This window comes from Chiloscyllium punctatum, chromosome 3 (genome assembly GCF_047496795.1).
Source record: "Chiloscyllium punctatum isolate Juve2018m chromosome 3, sChiPun1.3, whole genome shotgun sequence".
NCBI lineage: Eukaryota > Metazoa > Chordata > Chondrichthyes > Orectolobiformes > Hemiscylliidae > Chiloscyllium > Chiloscyllium punctatum.
In genome coordinates, this window is record NC_092741.1 from 118223501 (window position 1) to 118241658 (window position 18158).

The window sequence follows — 18158 nt, forward strand, 5'->3', positions numbered from 1 at the left end:
CATGCAGGCAAGTGGGGAGTATCCTGTCACCCTCCTGACTTGTGCCTTGGCGATGGTGGACAGGCCTTGGGGAGTCCAGGATTGTCCTGTTGTCCTGTTGTCCAGGATTTGCTGCATTTGATCACAGATTTCTTCATATCTGAGCAGTCACAAACGGTGCTGAACATTGTACAATTATCAGCAAACATCCCCACTTCTGACCTCATGATGGAGGGAAGGTCATTGACAAAGCAGCTGAAGATGGTTGAGCCTGGAACACTACCCTGAGGAGCTCCTGCAGAGATGTCCTGAAACTGAGGTGACTGGCCTCCAATAATCTGCATTTGTGCCATGTATGGTTCAAACCACTGGAGAGTTTGCACCCCAATACCCATTGATTCCGGTTTGGCTAGGACTCCTTGATGTCACACTCAGTTGAACGCAGCCTTGCTGTCAAAGGGCTGTCACTCTCACCTCACCTCAGGAATTCAGCTCTTTTGGGCCCAGGCTGTAATGAGGTCAGGAGCTGAGTGACCCCGGTGGAACCCAAACTGGGCATCGCTGAGCAGATTGTTGCTTAGTAGGTGCTGCTTGATAGCACTATTAATGAGACCTGGCATCACTTCACTGATGATCGAGAGTAGACAGATGGAGCAGTAATTGTCGGGTTGGATTTGTCCTGATTTTTGTGTACAGGACATATCGCGGTAATTTCCACATTGTTGAGTAGATGCCAGTTTTGTAACTGCACTAGAACAAATTGGCGAGGGGATTGGCAAGTTCGAAAGCAAAAGTCTTCAATGCCATTGCTGGAATATTTTGTCAGGGCCCATAGCCTTTACAGAATGTAGTGCCCCTACCAGTTGGAATCACATGGAATGAATTGAATTGGCTGGTATCTTTAATAGTGGAGTCCACTGGAGGAGGCCAATTTGAATCATCCACTCAGCACCTCTGGTTGAAGATTTTTCTGAATGCTTCAGGCTTATTTATCATACTGAGGTGCTCAACTCTTCCATCATTGAGGATGGGGATATTTGTGGACCCTCCCCCTCCAGTGAGTTGTTTAATTGTCCACCAGCATTCACGACTGGATGTGGCAGGACTTCACAGCGTGGATCTGATCTGTTGATTGTGGGATCACTGAGCTCCGTCTATCACTTGCTGCTTGGGCCGTTTGGCATGCAAGTAGTCCTGTTTGGTAGCTTCACCAGGTTGACACCTCATTTTAGGTTTGCCTGATGCTGCTCCTGGCATGCCCTCCTGCTCTAGGAGAAAGTGAGGACAGCAGATGCTGGAGATCAGTCGAGAGTGTGGTGCTGGAAAAGCACAACAGGTCAGACAGCATCCTGGGGAGCAGGAGAAATCGACATTTCGGGCATAAGCCCTTGATCAGGAATGCTGCTTTTCCAGCACCACACTCTCAACCATGCTCTCCTGCACTCTCCATTGAACCAGCGCTGATCTCCTGGCTTGATGGTTGTGGGTGAATGGGGGATATACAAGGCCATGAGGTTACAGATTGTGCTGGAGTACAGTTCTGCTGCTGCTGATGGCCCATAGCACTGCATGGATACTCAGTCTTGAGTTGCTGGATCTGTTCAAAGTCTCTTCCATTCAGCACGGTGATAGAGCTACAAAGCACAGTGGAGCGCACTCTCAATGTGAAGGTGGGACTTTGTCTCCACAAGGACAATGTGGTGGTCACTCTTACGGATCCTATTATGGACACATGTATCTGCAGCTGGCAGATTTAAGGATGAGGTCGAGTATGTTTTTCCCTCTTTTTGGATCCCTCATAACCAGCTGCAGACCCACTGTAGCAGCTACGTCCTTTTAGATGCAACTTGCTCGATCACCCTCAGTGCTTCCTCAAAGTGTTGTTCAATATGGAGGAGCACTGATACATCAGCTGATAGCAGACGGTATGTGGTCATCAGTAGCAGGTTTCCCTGCCCATGTTTAACCTGATGCCTTGACACTTCATTGTGTCTGGAGTCAATGTTGAGGAATCCCAAGCCACAGTGCCACCACCTCTGCTGGGTCTGTGCTGCCCGTGGGACAGGTCATATCCAGGGTTGGTGATGGTGTCAGGGACGACGTCTCTAAGGTATGATTCCAAGAGTAAGACCATGTCGGGCTGTTGAGACAGCCCTCACAACTTTGGCAGTAACTCTCAGAAGTTAGTAAGGAGGACTTAGGAAGGTGGGCCTGTGGGACTATTTTTCCCATTGTTATTTCTGACGTCTAGGTCAATGTCAGGTGGTCCATTTGATTTCATTCCTTTATTGGGACTTCATAGCGATTGATACAACTGAGTGGCTCACGCGGCCATTTCAGAAACCAGTTGAGAGTCCACCATATTGCTAGGGCTCTGGAGTCACATATAGGCCAGACCAGGTGAAGATGGCAGATTTCCCTCCTTGAAGGATATTATTGAACCAGGTGGGCTTTTATGATAATCTTTACTTGGCTATCATAAGACCGGCTGTTAATTTCAGTTATTGACTGAATTCAAATTTCACTATTTGCCATGGTGGGAATCAAACCCCATGTCCCTGGAATATTAGCCTGGGCATCTGGAATTACAAATCCACTCACATTACCAGCAAATAATTTCTCCAAATCCTGGTCAACACTGAGATAACAAGAAACTAAAGCCAGTCCTTTGATCTTGTTTGTGAATTCTGATTAGCTGATACTCAAACAGAAGCTTCTGGAAGTACAATGCAGGTGTTAGTGAGAACAAAATCCAACATGTTTGTAGCTCATTGTCCCACATACAATAATTGTCAAGTGAAACCCCATCTCTGGGAGGGAAGATGGCCTCATAACAGTTAAAGCCCATTGTCTCCTCACACCAGTGCCGCAGAGGGGATTTCAACAGTTAAAGCCCATTCCATATTTACACTGGGAGTGGAGAGAGGTGTTATAACATTATAAATACAGCATCTGCCAAACCCACAACTATTTCCATCTGGAAGGACAAATCCGGCAGATATATGGGAACATCATTACCTATGGTACCCCTCCTAGCTACTCATCACTGTGGCTGGGTCAAAATCCATGAATTCCCTCCCTAAGGGCATTGTGGGACTACCATACAGCAAATAGACTGCAGCAGTTCAAGAAGGTAGCTCACCACCACCTTCTTGAGGGCAACTAGGGATGGGCAATAAATGCTGACCAGCCAGTGACACCTGGATCATGAATGAATTTCTAAAAAGTAGTGAATTGTAAGCAAAGCCCTTTGGACCATGCTGAGATTATGAGGCGGTATATAAATGCAAATCTTTCTCAAGTGGGTTAATGCCATTGGTCAGCAGAGGATAGTTTAGCTTGCAGCTTCCAGCCATTCACACTCATACCATCGAAGATCTCCTTTCATCATCGAGGAACCTTGGGTTACAGCAATCATAGTCACTTCCGATTAAAATTATATCAATGCCTTTCACTCTGTATGCAAGATCCTCTCCAAAGCTTTTGAAAGAGACAGATCTGAAGGCAGCAGGTGTGAATTGTTAAGCTGTTTTATTTCACAAGTCAACAAATAGAGCAATATAGATGCTGGGACACCATTGGTACACACAATGTTACATACAATATAAAAATAACAGACATGCAACACTACCCTACATCAGTGGGCCACTTTGTTTGACTTCAACATAGAAACACCTAATTATCCTTTCCTATATATTCCTTCCGAACCTGGAGAAAGCTTATCCTCTGTTTAAAGCCCTGACTAATTGGTTGTGTCTGTCTACCTTTAACTTTCTTCCTTGCCTGGTGTTTACATCATTGCACCTAGAGAGGGATTCTCTACACTCGCCACGTCTGACAAATTCTCCCTGCATTCTGAACTCCTTCCCTTCCAGGGCAAGGGGCAACCCCCCTCGGAGTTTCTCACTTACAAAACACAACACAAACAAAATTAACTGAATAAAATACTGCAGAGGCTGGAAATCCCAAATACAAACAGAAAATGTTTCTCAAGATTGTTCAACTAAAACATTAACTGTCTCCACAGATGTTGCCTGAGCTGTGGAGAATTTCCAGCAGTTTTTTTAAAAAAAAATTAATTTACTTATAAATAAAATGGACTCCAGAATTTTCAAACGAGTGGGATACTGTTCAAGTGGAGTTGGTTTTTAAAGCAATTATTACACGCTTGCCATGCACATCTTGGACTGAGGTAAAGCTTTTGAAATGGCACTAATAAAAAGATTCAAATACAGGCAAAATACTGTGGATGCTGGAAAACTGAAACAAACACAGAAAATGCTGGTGAAACTCGTTAGGCAGAGTGCCTAGGCAGAAACTGAGGTGTGGTTCCTCAAGCTTTCAGTGTGTTTCAATATAACAGCCTCAAGGTCTCAATATTGAATTCACTAACTTCAGAAACTCATTGTGAGAATAATGAAGAAGAGGAATAAAATGCTCTTCTCTCCCCTCACTACTTCATCATAGGTGTGTCATGTTTGTCACAGAGTCATAGAGATGTACAGCATGGAGACAGACCCTTCGGTCCAACACGCCCATGCCGACCAGATATCCCAACCCAATCTTGTCCCACCTGCCAGCACCCAGACCATATCCCTCCAAACCCTTCCTATTCATATACACATCCAAACGCCTCTTAAATGTTGCAATTGTACCAGCCTCTACCACTTCCTCTGGCAGCTCATTCCATACACGTACCACCCTCTGCATGAAAAAGTTGCCCCTTAGGTCTCTTTTATATCTTTCCCCTCCCACCCTAAACCCATGCCTTTGGTTCTGGACTCCCTGACCCCAGGGAAAAGACTTTGTCTCTTTATCCTTGCGTATTGTTTACTTTGCACTTAGTAAAAAGGACCAACACTCTGCTTTACACACTAACTTACCCCCTTTCTTTTCTTTCTGTGCTATTTAAAAACCCTTTTGCTCCTCCTCTACTTGTGACAAAAGTATTTTAAAAACTATTTTCTTTCACCTTGCAGTTCTGAGGAAGAGTCATACCAGACTTGAAACATTGACTGTTTATCTGTCTAGACATGCTTCCAGACCTGTTGAGTTTCTCCAGCATTCTCTGTTGTTATTGATAAAAAGATCTGTATCATAAAATCCGTGGCTCTGCCACCTTAGTTTAGCCTCTAGTCCTTGAATCGAGCTGGTTTCATGATCTTCACCCAGCCTCAACCCTTCCTGTCTCAATCTGGCAATGGCTTTCTACATGGGGTTGAGTGTTTCTGAATGGGAGACAGCAGCCAGGACCCTGATCAGCCAGTTCCTGGGTAAACCCAGCCTTGTCAACTGCAAAGTGGTTGGATGTGGCAACTGAGATTAAGTTTGCTCCCCTTGGGCCGTGCCCCATGCATAATCCAACCCAACATTGTCACTTCAGTTCCACCCCTGTGAAACTGGGAAGAGCGAACATGTCTCCAATGTCTCCAATGGCTTTACAATGTCTCCCAGCTCAGACAGCAACTGGGGTCCAATTTATTGCAGCACTTTGGTTGCCATGCCAACAGGAGCCTGTTAGACACCCAGAACCAGGCCCCATTCAAAATGGACAGCACTCGAAACAGAGCTCTCTATGAAGAACTGCTTGAAAATATCAAGCAAAAAGAGCTTAACTGATTCCTTTCAGCATGTGTTTTGTTTTTCACATCTTCACACGAGGTAGAATTTCGACATTAGACACAAACATTATTCCTTAATACCAAAATGATAAATGAAGGTGTTTGACAGTTATTTTGAGGAATCCAGTCAAATAGTTTGTTTTTCTTGTACACCGACATCATTTCCCCTGTTAAACATCATTTAAATTTATATTTTAAAAAAATTTAAAAGCAAAAAGGTTGAGTATTCAAGGGTAAACATCCAGCACCTTTTTTTTCCCCAGAGTATAGCAGTTAGAAGGACCAACGGGAAACGGACTGGGGCTGGCTTTCTTCAGTGGCTCACAAGGTGAACAGTTCATAAAGTCAATCGAAAAGACAAATAGGGGGGTGGGATGTTGGCTGTGACCTCATACAGGACAACATCGGTAAAGGATGGGGAACTCTGGGCGGATTCTGCCTGGTGTATGGTGTTCAGACTTGGATACTGCACTCAGGAAGGATAGACCAATCGTGGATAATGTGCAACTCAAATTGACCAGAAAGACATCAGAAGTAAAAAGGATATATTATAAGGTCAGGTGGCAAAGATGAGGTATCACTTTTGTCCAACTCCAAAAGATTTAGAAGACTAGTTTGTTTTTAAAATATTGGAAGGATTTGTTGGCAGAGACAGAAAGATGATATTTTTTTCCCTCAGGGGGAATGAAGGACAATGGGACCTAACATTAAAGTTAGAGCTAGGTCAGGCCTGCAATCATGTCAGGAAGCACCTCATCACTCAAAGGGGAGGGGGAGTCTCTCCCCAAAAAGAGTGTAGATTCTAGGGGCTGATTGGAGCTTTCAAGTCTGCAATCGAGAGATTTTGTTTATGGAGATAAGGACCTGAGGGGGTATCGAAATGAGCAGGGTAAATGCTGTTGAGACATAGATGAGACAAATCTGTGTAACGGATCAGGAAAGAGGGGATAACAGGCCCAGTCTCCTTTTCTAATGAGGCGCAGGCACCATAGAAACAGGCCTAGGTCATTTCCGAATATCGGATCCCACCTCCCAGTGTGAAGGAGGCTGTTTGAACACTGTCAGCTTATTTTCCCTCCCTCACAACGAATATTACAAGTAAAATAAGTATTTTGCCAAATCATTAATAATTGCATCTCCTTCTAATGGGGGCAGAATGCCCTAGTGGTTAATCTTGTATAACTACTTCGCCTGAGGGAAACCGATGTAGACATTCTTGGCAACTATCACAGTGCTTTTTACTCAAAGGTGACCTGAAAACACACTTTCCTTACCCTGGTTTCTTTTCCTTAACCTGATTTGTGCTTCTTGCCCTTTTTTTTAAAAAAGGCTGGTGAGTTGCTTTAGATCCTACACTAATTACATACAGATTTGCTTCATGACATGATGGAAGGATTGGCCAATGGTGTTTTGGAAGGGGAGGAGGTGAGAGCCGAGGGTCACCGGTTCACAGGCTCCTCTGTAAACTGATAGCTGGCCACTGGGCCTGGAGAAAAGGCCTCGTTGAGTTTCTGCTGTTCCCTGGTAATAGGCACAGAGTCCGTAACCGAGGGAAACGAGAGCTGATCGTGGTCTAGAATGTTCTGTTCATCCTCCAGCTTGTCTTTCTTCAAGTAGAAGATCCTTTTAAATTCCTTGAGCTTCTGCAGCTCACAGAAGGTTTCCAGGACAACAAGCACAGCCGTGAGGCCAATCATGAGGTACACTGGAGAGAGAGAGAGAGAGAGAGAAAGGCAGATTAGTTATTTTTAGATACAATTAGGTATGGATGATTGAAGCATGGCTCGAAATAAAATTGTTCATTCGCCAGCACTTTCTTTCCCCTGAAATGCTCATCACACACTGTCAGTTACAGCCTCTGGGTCTCAGACGGGATATTGAGTGGGGGCTGCCTCTTGTATCTGGAGGCTCAGCACTCGTCCAGTATGTACAAGGTACGAGTCAGGAGTGTAACAGAGTACTCTCCACTTAGAGGCACAGAGCTGTACAGCAATGAAAACAGACCCTTCGCTCTAACTCGTCCACACCTACCAGACATCCTAAATTACTCTAGGTTTGGAGATGCCGGTGTTGGACTGGGGTGTACAAAGTTAAAAATCACACTATCACCTGCTGAAGGGGCGTCGCTCCGAAAGCTAGTGTGCTTCCAATTAAACCTGTTGGACTATAACCTGGTGTTGTGTGATTTTTAAATTAATCTAGGCCCATTTATAGAGTCATAGAGATGTACAGCATGGAAGCAGACCCTTCAGTCCAAATTGTCCATGCCAACCAGATATCCTAACCTAATCTAGTCCCACCTGCCAGCACTTGGCCCATATCCCTCCAAACCCTTCCTATTCATATACCCATCCAAATGCCTCTTAAATGTTGCAATTGTACCAGCCTCCACCACATCCTCTGGCAGCTCATTCCATATATGTACCACCCTCTGCGTGAAACATTTGCCCCTTAGGTCTCTTTTATATCTTTCCCCTCTCACCTTCAATCTATGCCCTCGAGTTCTGAGGAGGAAGGGCTGGACATCTTAAAATATATAATGGTGGATAAATTCCCAACACCTGATCAGGCGTACCCCTGAACCTTGTGGGAAGCTAGGAAGTGATTGCTGGGCCCCTTGCTGAGATATTTGTATCATTAATAGTCACAGGTGAGGTGCCAGAAGACTGGCTAACATGGTACCACTATTTAAGTGGTAAGGCAAAGTCAGGTAACTATCGACCAGTGAGCCTGACCTCGGTGGTGGGCAGGTTGTTGAAAAGGACCTTATCTATTTACCCTATCCATTCCCCTCATGATTTTATGAACTACTATAAGGTCACCCCTCAGCCTCCGACACTCCAGGGAGATTAGCCCCAGCCTATTCATCCTCTCCCTATAGCTCAAATCCTCCAACCCTGGCAACATGCTGGTAAATCTTTTCTGAACCATTTCAAGTTTCACAACATCCTTTCAATAGGAAGGAGACCAGAATTGCACGCAATATTTCAAAATTGGCCTAAACAATGTCCTGAACAGCCACAACATGACCTCCCAACTTCAATATTCAATGCACTGACCAATAAAGACAATACCAAACACCTTCTTCACTATCCTACTTACCTACCACTCCACTTTCAAGGAGCTATGGACCTGCACTCCAAGGTCTCTTTGTTTAGCTACACTCCCAAGGACCTTATCATTAACTGTATAAGTCCTGCTAAGATTTGTGATTCCAAAATACAGCACTTCATATTTATGTAAATTAAACTCCATCTGCCACTTTTCAGCCCATTGGCCCATCTGATCAAGATCCTGTTGTAATCTGAGGTAACCTTTTTCACTGTCCACCACACCTCCAATTTTGGTGTCATCTGCAAACTCACTAACTATACCTCCTATGTTCATATCCAAATCATTTAAATAAATGATGAAAAGTAGAGGGCCCAGCACCGATCCTTGTGGTTCTCCACTGGTCACAGACCTCCAGTCTGAAAAACAACCCTCCACCACCACCCTCTGTCTTCTACCTTTGAGCCAGTTCAGTATCCAAATGGCTAGTTTTCCCTATATTCCGTGAGACCTAAACTTGCGAATCAGTCTCCCATGGGGAACCTTGTCAAACGCCTTACTGAAGCCCATATAAATCACATCTACCACTCCGCCCTCATCAATCTTCTTTGTTACTTCTTCAAAAAAGTCAATCAAGTTTGTGAGACATGATTTCCCACGCACAAAGCCATGTTGACTATCCCTAATCAGTCCTTGCCTTTCCAAATACATGTACATCCTGTCCCTCAGGATTCCCTCCAACAATTTGCCCACCACCGAGGTAAGGCTCACCGGTCAATAGTCACCTGACTTTGCCTTACCACTTAAATAGTGGCACCATGTTAGCCAGTCTTCCAGCACCTCACCTGTGACTATTAATGATACAAATATCTCAGCAAGGGGCCCAGCAATCACTTCTCTAGCTTCCCACAAGGTTCAGGGGTACACCTGATCAGGTGTTGGGAATTTATCCACCATTATATATTTTACGATGTCCAGCCCTTCCTCTCCTATAATATGGACATTTTTCAAGTTGTCACTATCTATTTCCCCATGTTCTCTAGCTTCCATGTCCTTTTCCACAGTAAACACTACGCAAAATACTCATTTAGCAGCTCCCCCATCTCCTGTGGTTCCACACAAAGGCTGCCTTACTGATCTTTAAAGAGCCCTATTCTCTCCTTAGTTACCATTTTGTCCTTAATGTATTTGGAGAATCCCTTTGGATTCTCCTTAACCCGATTTGTCAAAGCTGTTTCATGTCCCCGTTTTGCCCTCCTGATTTCCCTTTTAAGTATACTCCTACTGCCTTTATATTCTTTAAGGGATTCACTTGATCTATCCTGTCTATACCTGACATATGCTTCCTTTTTGACTTGACCAAAACCTCAAATTCTTTAGTCATCCAGCATTCCCTGCACCTACCAGCCTTTCCTTTCACCCTGACAGGAATATACTGACGCTGGACTATCGTTATCTCATTTCTGAAGGCTTCCCACTTCCCTGCCATCCTGCGAACATCTGCCCCCAATCAGCTTTTGAAAGTTCTTGCCTAATACCATCAAAATTCGCCTTCTTCCAATTTTGAACTTTGGCCTATCGATCCAGTCTATCCTTTTCCATCACTATTTTAAATCTAATAGAATTATGGTCGCTCCCCCACTGACACCTCAGTCACCTGCCCTGCCTTATTTCCCAAGAGTAGGCCAGGTTTTGCACCTTGGTAAAAACAATGACTGCAGATGTTGGAAACCAGGTTTTGCACCTTCTCTAGTCAGTCCATCCACATACTGAATCAGAAAATTGTCTTGTACACACTTCACAAATTCCTCTCCATCCAAGCCCTTAACACAAAGCAGTTTTCCCTTGGATGAGCACATCTTACAAGAAGTTCAGTACCAGCCATTTGTTGGATCACACTCGTGCCATTAGACTAGCATTACATCGATGGACAGCACTGAAACAGGCCACTCAGCCTTAATTGGTTACACTCAATTTACACACTCCACAGGAGCCTTCAGCTATTCCTCCAGCCTCATCAGCAGAACCTCTGATCCTTCCTCCTCCACTTATATTTGCATTCATCCACGGTACACTGTGTAGAAGCAATGAACCTGTAGTGGTCTTTGGATGCATTAAAAAAAAGCTTTAAAAATGCGATTCATTCATAACTTCCCGATGATTAAAACTTCCTTCTGGGAGGGACAACAAGATTGGCAATCATTCAGACACTTGGAAGTCTCATACCCTGGACAACAAGGCACTGTGTAAACAAACATTGTGAAACTGATTGGGAGCTGTCAATTGGACAAGGGCTCAGGAATTTCAACAATCCAATGGGAATTGGCTCAGAGCCCAGACAACAGGACGGAGGCTTGGCTAAGAGCACAAACACTGGATTAGTGGTGCTGGAAGAGCACAGCCCGAAAATTGCCCGAAACGTCGATTTCGCTGCTCGTTGGATGCTGCCTGAACTGCTGTGCTCTTCCAGCACCACTAATCCAGTATTTGCTTTCCAGCATCTGCAGTCGTTGTTTTTAACCTCTAAGAGCACAAACATCCAGAGCTGAAACTCCTGAACCCCAGGGTGATTGATAGGCTCTAGCTACCTGAACTTTGCTGTCATTTTCACTTTGTTTGCTCAGACAATGAGGTTGAAAGCAGGAAATGTACAGGGTTGCCCAGAAACAACAGAGATTAGGTGAATCAGGTTGATCATTCATAATCTGAAACGTGCAGGATGAGCTGTGTATCTCCCTTTAATGCCCTCACATTCCATCTTTATTAATGACCAACTCTCTCTGATTAGATATTTCACTTAAACTTCAAAGAGCAAATGGAACTTTGGCTGAATGCCAGATCAGAAAGACAGTACTTCCAAAAACGCAGCACTCCCTCAGTACTGACCCTCCCTCAGTGTGGCACTCCATCAGTACTGACCGTCTGACAATGTGGCACTCCATCAGTACTGACCGTCTGACAATGTGGCACTCCATCAGTACTGACCGTCTGACAATGTGGCACTCCATCAGTACTGACCGTCTGACAATGTGGCACTCCCTCAGTACTGACCCTCCGACAGCGAGGCATTCCCTCAGCACTGATCCTCTGACAGTGCAGCACTCCCTCAGTACTGACCCTCCCTCAGTGTGGCACTCCATCAGTACTGACCGTCTGACAATGTGGCACTCCATCAGTACTGACCGTCTGACAATGTGGCACTCCATCAGTACTGACCGTCTGACAATGTGGCACTCCCTCAGTACTGACCCTCCGACAGCGAGGCATTCCCTCAGCACTGATCCTCTGACAGTACAGCACTCCCTCAGCACTGATCCTCTGACAGTGCAGCACTCTGGTGCCTGTAGCAATGATGACTGATTGAAACCCATCAGCATTGAACTCAGGTTTTGTGGAGAGAAGGTCTGGGTGTTAATTATTGATACCACCAGAACTTTAAGGTCTCTTTGCAGACTCTGGGTGGGACCAGCTATCCACAATATGTCAGCTGCCCATACTCACCAGTTATTCCCAGCTTGTACAACTCACGGAACTGCTGATGGCGCACCTCCCCAGGAACATAGTCTCCCAGGCCAATGGTGCTGAGGGAGATGAAGCAAAAGTAAATGGATTCCAGAAAGTTCCAGTCCTCTTCCAGGGAAGAGAAGATGGCCGCCGGGATGAAGAAGAAGCAGGAGGTGACGATTAGCCCCAGGATCACGGCGTGGACCAGGGCGACAGTTTGCTCGGTGTAACCCCAGCGAGTGTGGATGTACTGGACTGGCCGCCTGCTCACATGGACCATGAGCCGCTGCACAATGGAGGTGAGGACCAGCAGTGTAAAGGGAATCCCCAGCAGCGAGTAAATGATGCAGAAAGCCTTGCCACCATCGGAGAGAGGCACCGTGTGACCGTAACCTGCAACAACAAAAGAACATGTCCATAACTCCAGGTGGTCATCCAATCAGAGGGCAGCTGCACCCACCAGATGGGAATGGGGCATCTACTGTGTTATGAAGTAGACCAGACCCTCTCAAAATACTTCAAGGTGGTAGCCGAGACCCTAACATTTTCTTATGTTAAAGGCAAATGTAAAGTGCTGTGTTCCAGATGCAATGAAACTGGTCAAACTAATCAGCTTTGAGCAAAACACAATTTATTTAAGTACTATAGTTAAATACAACCAAAGAAAGATGAATTTAGCATAACTTAGCCCTATTGGAAAACTTAACAGAGTAATAGATACAGTAACTATTACTAAAATTAGCTGTTCCAATATAGTTACGTCCCATAAGCGCACCCCGATATAGATTCTCACAAGCAGTTCTCCCATTCAGGAGGCGAAAACACATCAAGAGGAAACTCAGAGAAAGTAGCAGCAAGGAGCAATTCACTGAAGCTCCCAACTCTGTTGAGACCCCAGTAGCTCTGATGCTGTTGAAAAACCAACACCCGGAAATCCTAATCTGTGAGAGCTGGCCAGACCCATTCAGACTATTAAAAACACTTCCCAAGCCTTTTACTCAAATTGTCTTGACTAGTGACCTCTCGTTCACTCTCCCTCTTAAAAGAAACCCGGACAAAATAATCTCTTAAACTTACTGCATCGTCACACCTGCTCCTTTTACACAACTGTCAACTATTACCCAGGCCTGCACAATCTCCCCTTGCCCCACTACTCAATCCCGAGATGCTAGTCAGGATTTCCAAACTCCAACCTCAGGCCTTCCCCCTCCAGCACTTTCCAACACTGCCCTTCTCTCCAGCACCTCAAGGTTGAGATTCCAAGACCCTTACTGTCCCAGTATCCTGACCACTACAGCTATTGGTAACCCAGGAAAATAGGCAAAGAAAGGGCATTCCTGGCAGTGCTGTTTACACCCAGGAAACACTTGCTGCGAGTCCAAAGGCCTGGAAACGGAGGATGAAGGGGGGCCAACATTTGATTGTGGGGGATCAGGGGGGTGGTTTGCTGCTGATGAGGAAGGGTTAGACCAGTGGACTGGCCACCATGGTAACCAGGACAACCATTCTGCTGTCGGATGGCCATGTTTGTGCAAACTGAGCTCTTTCAACACGCAGGAGATATGATGCTGTACCAGGCCACCCCCATCACCCCTTGAAAATCACCCCCTTCAGGTCTTGTCACTTGTTCTGACCTTTGCGTGATCTTTGACTGTCATTCGAGGCTGCCTCCTGTAATACCATTCACAACCACAGGATACCCCAATGTATCGATAGCAAATTAAGCACTATCTTTTTCTGTTATGCAAGAGTGGACTTGTGCTCAGCAAGATCCCACAATCAGCAACCTGATATTGTCCAGATAATGTGTCACATTGGTCAAGGGGCAACCATTGACCAGAACACCTTGTAAGGAATTCCTCTGCTGTCCTTTGAAATGCCGGGTCAGGAAGAAGAGCGAAGCTGGGTTCAACTCTTCACATGGGAGATGTCTGACATTGTGGCACTCCTGCTGAACAATGCTCAGGTTTTTTTGAACCCCGTGACCTTCGACCCCAAGGGTAGAGGAGTTGGGGTGGCAAGTGCTGGAGATGACATCAGGGGGCTGGACAATTATCTAAGTTGATCTGAGTGACCTGGGCCCCATTAAGGAATCAATCCCACTCCAACAGTACACCAACGCACACTGTCTGTGCTCGATATACAACTGTACCTTTACCACTCCAGCACTCCACATTCCTGTCCAAGAAAATTCCCATCAGAATAAAATGAGCCCTCCATCTTATCAGTACTTAAATTTATTACAATTACAACTTAGAGCCAATAATGTCATCTTTGTGAACGTACCAAAACACAGAAATAACCACTACTTGTTCATACCAAAATCCAGTAACAACTCTCATCTCCCATGTTTTCAGTTCCCCTCACAGCCTCTCTCTCTCTCTCTCTGTAATCTTCGTCTATCTCTAACCTGCTCCAGTTCCATAGACTTCCAAAATCTCTTGTGCTCCGAGAAATTTGGCCTTTTGTCAATCCCGAGTTGAATTGTTCCACTGGTGGAAACCTTGCTCTCAAGCATCTTGGGCCCTAAAACTCTGGAAACCCCTCACCCTTCTTTCAAAATCTCCCTCTTCGTCCAAAGGTTTGGTCACCTGCCCAAAAGTCCATTTGTTTGTCTCACTGTTAAATGGCAATTGATAACTCTCCTGCAAATCACCTGGGGATGGTTTACTAATGTGAAAGGTGCTATGTAAAGGTATATTTCAGGACTTTTGTTTCTGTCCAGTCAGCTTGACTCTTTCACTGGAGCAGAGCAGATTGTGGTGACCTTACTCTGGTTTATAAAATCACGAAGGGTGTAGATAATATGAATCTACAAAGGTCTCTTCCCTCGGATTGGGGAGTTCTAAACTAGGGGCATATTTTTTAAGGTGAGAGGAAAAAGTTTTGAAAAGGACATGAGGGACAACAATTTTACACATGGTGGTTTGTGTGTGGACTGAACTGTCAGAAGGCGTGGTGGATGGGGGTACAGTTACAATGTTGAAAAGACATTTGGATAAGTACATGAATACCAAAGGTTTGGAGGGATAATGGGCCAAATGCAGGAAAGTGGGACTAGTTTAGTTGAGGGACATGGCTGGCGTGGACGAGTTGGACCGAAGGGTCTGTTTCCATGCTATACGACACGATGACTCTATTAGCAAACCTCCTGCAGTACTCACTGTGAAGATCAAGCTGGAGTTAATATACAGACTGACTGATGTGGACTCCAAGCTGATTGTTCTGTTCAAAGCCCAGGGAGTCATGTGTTGTCTGAGGTACTGTCTTTGACGGTGGTCTCATATAGCCTCTGAGGCAGACGGAAACAAATCTATCAGAGCAAGGCAATGTTATACTGGCAGTGTTCCATCTTGTAATAAACTGGTTCGTGTCGTGGTGATCAACTGTGTGAGGCATTATCTAGCACGGCTTAGGAGACTCCACCCCACCGTCCGCTCCCCTCCAACTCTGACGTAGTAACCTCTGCAGCAATGGGTTGCAAAATGTACTATTTGTTGGCCTCTCTTTTCTCTAGACCTCTTCTTGGCCAGCTGTGTTTTTTTTTCTTTCAGCTCGCCTTTTCTAATGCCCTTCCAAACAGTCAGCTTTCAGAGGTGGCAGTCATCAACAGCTGCTTTCCTGCGTTCAGTGTCAGTGTTCCCAGTGTTCATATCCCAATTGTAGGTGTCGCTGTAACAGAAGGAGGGATGCCAGGGTAACCACCTGTGAACAGTTCATTTTGTATAAAGATTCTTTGTGTGTGACATCTTATGGTGTGATATCTTATCCACCTGAAGGATGTCACTGAGCCAACAGGTATGTTGCTTGCTTTGTAATGAGTACATGCAGATGGAATTTATGCACTCCAGAATCAGACTTAGAGACTTTGCAATGCCAAAAGATGCCAAGCAGATCTGTCCGAGACAACGAATGTGGAACCTGTTCAGCTTTTTCTCTGATCTAGCCTATGTTGCCCAGGCTTCACTATTGTCAAGGAATCCATTGAGTGCACAGGCTTGGCGAAGTGGGTTGATTTCAGCATCAAATGACAGATTGCCAGTGATTGTGGAACCTAGGTATGTGAAGCTGTTGCATCATCTGGTGTCACATTGTCAATGCTGATAGACGGGGATATGACAACATTCCTGAGGCTGATGGTTAAACCAAACTCTTTACATTTGAGGGAATCTGCCCATTTGCTGTTGTGCTTGCCAGTATATAATGCTAATACTATATCATCGGTGTGTCACAAAACTCTGAGGACTTGGTCCATCATTGTCCTGGACTTCAGGTGAGCAAAACCGAATAGCAGCCTGTCCGTTCTGGTGTGCTGGGAATCCGGTGAATCTCAAAGGGTTCCAATGCTCTGACACCAATCGTGTTTCATACAGAGGAGATCACATTGAGCAGCTTCAGTGGACAGCCAAATTCGTCAAGAGCTTGTATAGACCAACTTTATCCCTCCCCTTAGAAACTGATTCTCTCTTTGCTGTTTGTGGGAGCTTTCTGGGTGTAAATTGGGCCCTTCGTTTCCAACTTCACAACAGTGACTACACACCATAAAGGACTTCATTGGCTGTAAAAGGTATCCTGCTGTAATGAAAGGTGCTATGTAAATTCTCTTCTTGACCCTATTTAATTCACAGTCTGAGCAGCTGGTGCCAGTCATGTTTTATATGTTGCTATTTTCAGCTTCAAAGACTATGGGTGTGCTGACCTATTGGACAGACTACCGTTTTATAAATAATTCATCGACTTTGAAGAGCATTGGGTCAACTCAAGCTTGGCCAAGGAACAATGTACATGCAAGCTCTTTTTTAATGGATGGCCAATTACAGTGTGTCAAATCTGATTGAAGGTTAGATACACAGAAGTACTCAACCATTGGCTATAAACTTGAAAAGTCTCAGCAGCAGAACAGAAAACGGCCCGTTCCTTTCATAGTAATCACTTTCAGCTTTAAATGTACCTGATGATGAACTAAATAAGTACCGTGTGGGTAAAATGGTTCATTTGACCTCAGGGTAGGTCAGTGGAAATAACTTGATCCCGGGAGAAATGAGAAACAGAGCAGGAGAGCATGAAGAAGAGAGTGAGAGTAATCCAGAGGAGGGGAGGGCAAAGGGGAGAGTGTGAAAGAGACAGAGGAGGACAGGGTAAAGGAAAGTGTAAAAGAGATAGAGAGGTGGAGAGGGTAAAGAGTGTGACAGACACGGATGAAATGAGGGTTCCCAATTTAATGAAATATTAAAGCAGACCCTATTACCGGAGGCTAGGAATATTGCAGGATTGGTCTGGTATGTTCAAGAGTTAAACAGGAAACGTTGGGACACAGCAGAGGGAGATTGGAAAGGGTGTCAACTCATCTGTGATTAAAAACAACCGCGAGCTACAATAAAAAAAAGGTCATTTGACAGGGCATTGGTTTACAGAGTCTGTTCACTTTCTGATTGGCCAGCGAAAGGTAGCGTGTCGAAAGGGTGGACCTGTCAGCTGACCAATGGCAAAGAGTCATGGGTCATTCGATGGCCCATGAGATGAGACCCTAAGGGTGATTCAGTCCCAATTGGGAACCCAAACCATTGAAAGGGGAGTAGGAAATTAGGAGAAAGGGGAATTAGGGGAGGGGGGACTGAGGGAAAAAAGAAGAGGATTAGGTTTGGGGGAGGGGGATTTGTGGAGAAGGAGGTATTGGGATTGGAAAAAGGTAACTGCGAGTTAAGGAAGGGAGGAGTAGGTGCCACACTCTCATTCTAGAGGATCAATGACCTGTTTGATCTATGATCTGTTTGGATCATACCTATCTTATACAGAGGGTTGAAAGTGATTGTGGGGTGAGCAGTGTGGGGGAAGGGCAGAATGTGGTCTCTGCAGAAGGCTTGAAATGGGAGGGGTGGGGAAATGGGCACCTATATTCTCCTTGGCCACCCCCGATGACCTCTCCTCAAAAGGCAGCAAAGGGTAAACACTGCCTTTTGTGTTTCCATAATCCCTGCGCCCTTGGTGCTCCGAGCAAATATT

At 45.2% G+C, this 18158-nt stretch overlaps 1 protein-coding gene across 1 annotated transcript in view; it reads right to left on the minus strand.

Moving 5' to 3' along the window:
- Positions 1-3493: 3493 nt before the first annotated feature.
- The window catches only part of LOC140464307 (potassium channel subfamily K member 1-like), a 33186-nt gene continuing 18521 nt past the window's right edge, over positions 3494-18158 (minus strand). The window contains exons 2-3 of the mRNA XM_072559232.1: positions 12153-12548; positions 3494-7305 (exon numbers count right to left, since the gene is read on the minus strand). Of these exons, the coding sequence (XP_072415333.1) occupies positions 7040-7305; positions 12153-12548 (662 nt within the window). The 3' untranslated portion in view covers positions 3494-7039. The remainder of the gene's footprint in view (positions 7306-12152; positions 12549-18158) is intronic.